Raw genomic sequence first — 5,000 nt, forward strand, 5'->3', positions numbered from 1 at the left:
GGAGAATGATGACGACGAGGAAAAGGAGAAGGAGTAGGATGACGACGACGAGGAAAAGGAAGAGGAGGAAGACGAGGAAAAGGAGTGGGAAGAGAGAAGGAAAGGGAGCGGGGGGAGGTTGGCGATGGGGTCGAGGAGACTGAGGCGGAGGAGGAGGAAAGAAGGAAGGAAGGGCGTAGGGGCAGGGACGAGGAGGCGGCGGAGAGCGGGGAAAGAAGGAACGGCAAGAGAGGGAAGAGAGAGGAAGGAGGCGAGGCAGGTAAGAACACGGAGAAGAGAGAGGTAGCGAGATGGGGATGAGGGATGAGGGTAAGGGGGAGGGGGTGGGGGGAGGGAGGATAACAGCGCCGATGGCATGGAAAGATTACAGTCCTCGTGGAAGGACGCTCGCCTCTCATTTCCTCCTCATGTCCCGTTTCGTGTATGGGGATAGGACGCGAAGGAAAGGTAATGAAGTGGTGAGTAATAGATTAACAATAAATGGAATGCCGATCCTGTGATTATAGGCCTAGCGATGGGTGAATCTTAGTGGACTAAAATCACCCTGGTTTGTGTGATTTTTTTTTTTTTTTTTTTTTTTTTTTTTTTTTTTTTACGTCAGTCACATTTGGTTTTGAGTTCAAACGAAATCGTGACGAATTTTATAGCGGATTTATATCCTTTATAATTTTGGTGAAATTTGTCCCTTATTTTTTTCCTCCTCTTTTCCTTTCCATCGATCCTTCCATGTACCCCCTCTCTCTTTCGCTTCTTCCTCACTTCCCTTTCTTTCCCTCTCTCCATCCCTTCTTTCCATTCCTCCAGTTATCCCTATCTCCCCCTTCAGTCCTTCCATTTGTCCCTTTCTTCCTTTCTCCTCCTTCGCTCCTTACATTTCTCCCTTTCTCCTCCTTCCCTCCTTACATTTCTCCCTTTCTCCTCCTTCCCTCCTTACATTTCTCCCTTTCTCCTCCTTCCCTCCTTACATTTCTCCCTTTCTCCTCCTTCCCTCCTTACATTTCTCCCTTTTATCACTTTCTCCTCCTTTTCCTTCCTTCCACGTACAGCTTCAATTTATTTCCCAACCCCGGGATTTTGCCACCAAGCGTACCTATCGCTTGCCAACAGGACGCAGGGAGAAAGGGAAACGTGAAAGAATTGTTATATTTTTCTTTGTAGTGTTGCCTTTAGTAGAACGGCAGCCGTGCGCTTCTTTCGGCTCGGGTCACGCTATACTAAACAAGGTCAGGTCATTCTTTCTTACCGGTCGTGACATTTTGGTTTCGGAAAAGGTTTTATTTTCTATAGTTATCTCTATATCTATTGATGTATTTTGCGTGATGCTGAGAGATGGCAGACATATTGCGGTAGCCGGGAATCGGTTTATCGGGGAATACCTTTTTAAAAATGTTCATGGTATTTACTGTATATTTTGTTGTTATTATTTTGCATGACCTTTGCGTCTCCTTGGGAATGTGTGTGAAGGGCCATTTTTACGCTATTGTTGTGGTGTCACTGCGTATTTATGTTTCACTTTTTGAGAACGACCTTTTTATGTGCTTTTTATGTACTCGGTATTTTGTTGACCTTTTTAAGAAACATTCGCACTCATGTATAAAAAAATATTAAAATCAATTTCGCTGAGGAAGGATCAGTGACCCAGCTTTCTATCTTTCTCTTTTCCGTTGTCAAAACTTGCTCGAACTTTAGCTCTGTAAGAGATACAGCCGCTGGACTCGACGCGTCCGGTTTGTGTTTTGGCGGTTCGTTACTTGCCCGAAGCGAGGGTTTGCTTTTGTTCGCACCCGGGAGAGCGTAGGCTGAGGTAGGACACTGTGCTTGTCCGTGATGTAGGCGTATTGTTAGCGGAGAGTGGAGAGACTTTGTACGTGAAACGGCGTAGATGGAAAGAGAGAGAAACGTTTTCAAAATCATATGTTTTTCCTTTCATTTCTTTCTTTCTTTCCTTCTTAGTTTTTAACTTGTTTCTACTTATTTTTTCCATTATCTTCATTTACTTCTTTTACTTTTTATAAAGTGCACCTCCCCTTGACCAAGTTTGGTCACATAACGGTGTGACGAGACAGGAAAGAACTGGCTTCGAGTAGAAAGGTGCTGCAGCTGCCTCTCCTTCAGCTCTCTCAAGCATTTATTAATTCTCGCTCTTATTCTCTCTTACTATTTCTGCTCTCTCTCTCTCTCTCTCTCTCTCTCTCTCTCTCTCTCTCTCTCTCTCTCTCTCTCTCTCTCTCTCTCTCTCTCTCTCTCTCTCTCTCTCTCTCTCTCTCGCGCTCGCGCTCTCTCTCGCGCTCGCGCTCTCTCTCGCGCTCGCGCTCTCTCTCTCGCGCTCGCGCTCTCTCGCTCTCCCGCTCTCCCGCTCTCTCTCTCTCGCTCTCTCTCTCTCGCTCTCTCTCTCTCGCTCTCTCTCTCGCTCACTCTCTCTCGCTCTCTCTCTCTCTCTCTCTCTCTCTCTCTCTCTCTCTCTCTCTCTCTCTCTCTCTCTCTCTCTCTCTCTCTCTCTCTCCCTCCCTCTCTCCCTCCCTCCCTCCCCCCCTCTCTCTCTCCCTCTCTCCCTCCCTCTCTCTCTCCCTCTCTCTCTCCCTCCCTCTCTCTCTCCCTCTCTCCCTCCCTCTCTCTCTCCCTCTCTCTCTCCCTCTCCCTCTCCCTCTCTCTCTCCCTCCCTCCCTCCCTCTCCTTCTGTCTTCATTCTTTGTATTAGCCTCCCTGTCTTCCACTTCATTCTTCTTTCTATCTTCGTGTGTGTGTTAGTGAGCGCTTGTCTGTATCTCCTTATACACTCTGCCCATCGATATAATCTCTCCTTCATCCTAATATCTTGTAAACTTTCCCTCATCTCTGTCATTCCAAAACACGTAATACTACTTTGATGACGTTTATTTCCCTTCCCCAGTGAAGCTTGTGACCCACAGAACCATGAGATATATTCCATTCTTGGAGAAAAATACTAGGTTTAATGAAACTAGGAATTTTATTAATTTAGCCTCACCTATCAGTTGTTTATAGAGTTTTTTTCTACCATTGTATCAGCACGGTAGAGTGTTTGGCCCCACACCATTAACCCATCTTCCTCTCCCTCCTGCAGAAGTCCCTGTCGCGGTCGGACATCTCGCCCTCAGAGTTCGAGAACAGCGGCTTCTACAGGACCCGCACCAAGGGCCTGTTCCGCGTGTGCTACCCCGAGAGCAAGCCCAAAGGAGGTGAGTATCTGCGTGTTGTTCCTTCGGGTCGAGTCCTTGGCCAGAAGGACGCGTGGGCAGCGAGGGCAGCCCGGGGGCGCTGGTGGTCGGGTCGGCGAGTCGTGTCCTCTCGTGTAGGGTCGGCGGTCGGGGTACGCCAGATGCCGCCGTGCCCGGGCGTCCTTTTCGCCGCTCTTGTTCTTGTTCTTCTTGCGCTTCTTGTTCTTGTTCTTGTTCTTCGTCGATGTTTTTTTTCTAGAGGTAGATAATGACAGTCTTGCTATGATCTTGGCGTTGTAGGAGCCTTGAAGTAGATGGTAGATGATTACATCCTTTTTGTACATTTCTTGTGTCTTTTATTTTATTTGGGCAAAAAGTCTTCGGGTCTCAAGAAAATATAAATTCAAATCCGTTATTTCAAGGCTAGCACTCCTCTATTTCCCTCCCTTCTGCCTTCTCCCCCATCCCCCTTCCGTCCCCCCTCTCCTTCATTCCCCTTCCCTCCCCCCTCACCTTCATTCCCCTTCCCTCCCCCCTTTCCTTCATTCCTCTTCCTTCTCCTTTCTCCTCCGTTTCCCTCCCTTGTCGCCAAAGTCTGCTCGACTTCCTCCCCCTGAGCGCGTGCGGGGGGAAGGACCCAGGATGCCCTCCCCGCTCTCTCGGCCCCGGTATACATTCTTGCATACCCGTCCGCTCCGTCAGGTAAACAAGCCGGGTTTAGTGAACTCTGGCCACACCTGCGACACGGCCACTGTGTGACCCGGGTTGGGGCGGGCGCGAGGGCTGCCGCCTCCCGGGGACTTGATCTCCGGGGCTTTGGGTCCTCCCGGAGATTGCGCCTTGGCTCTCTTCGTCTTCTTCTTCTTCTTCTTCATCTTCGTCATCACCATCTTCATTTTCTTTTTCTTCTTCTCGCCCTCCTTACCCCTATCGTTCATTTCATTCAATGTAAACCCCGAGTCAAGTCCGTGTAAAAATCTGAATTTCCTTCGACCAAAGCGGCCATCCCGGTTTGGTGACCTCGCGAAGACCCCGGAAAAGTGTCGATAGCAATGCGCCAAGTAGGTTTCTCAGATACTGTAGGCATGCGGCTGTGTGTATGTGTGTGTCTGTGTATTTGTGATCATGTAGGACTATCTTCTGGCGTAGGATAAGTATCCGCATAGATGAGTATGAGGGTAAGGGATGGGCAGAGGAAGGGTTGGGCAGGCTGACTTGAATCGGGATACCGTTAGTGTGAGGGCATAGGAACCTCCCGTGTGCGTGTCTTTGTGCGTGGCTGGCTCTGCGTACATGCGTATTGATGTGCATGTATACATACATGTGTGTAATGTTTATTTGTGAAAGTGTGTGAAATACACGGTTAAATTATGAATGAAAGGAAATGTTAGTTTAATCCCAACCCATCCTTTAACCACGGCAGCCTATAAAAGGACACAAGGATGTCAGAAAAAGAGGAGACACGAAATATTTGACTGTAGGGCATTGGGGCGCAATTTGTTCATCCTTCACGTCATCGGAAATGCCCTCGTCACCGCCTACTCCCCCCCACCCCTCCCTCCCTCCCCCTTCACCCTCTCCTCATCCACTCTCCAGGGTCCCGTTAGCTGGTCAGTCCCATCGCAGAGCCGGCTGGGCGGAGGGAGCGAGGCGGGCGCGACTCGTATCCGAATATCGAGTTCGTTATGCCCGGTGCGGATAAGGGAGAGGCAAAAAAAAAAAAAAAAAAAAAAAAAAGAGAGAGAGGGAGAGATAATAGTAAGGAAAAAGAATAGAAACATGGTTAATCAGAAGCTTAAAGCCTCAGATACTCGGGGAATCCTA

General features: G+C 48.7%; 1 protein-coding gene across 2 annotated transcripts in view; it reads left to right on the forward strand.

The window, feature by feature from the left end:
- Positions 1–5,000, forward strand: part of LOC113806698 (transmembrane protein 114) — a 79,772-nt gene that overhangs the window by 4,390 nt on the left and 70,382 nt on the right. For both annotated transcript variants that reach the window (XM_027357868.2, XM_027357867.2), the window contains exon 2: positions 3,083–3,197. In XM_027357868.2, the coding sequence (XP_027213669.1) occupies positions 3,083–3,197 (115 nt within the window). The remainder of the gene's footprint in view (positions 1–3,082; positions 3,198–5,000) is intronic.

This window comes from Penaeus vannamei, chromosome 38 (assembly GCF_042767895.1).
Source record: "Penaeus vannamei isolate JL-2024 chromosome 38, ASM4276789v1, whole genome shotgun sequence".
Lineage (NCBI taxonomy): Eukaryota > Metazoa > Arthropoda > Malacostraca > Decapoda > Penaeidae > Penaeus > Penaeus vannamei.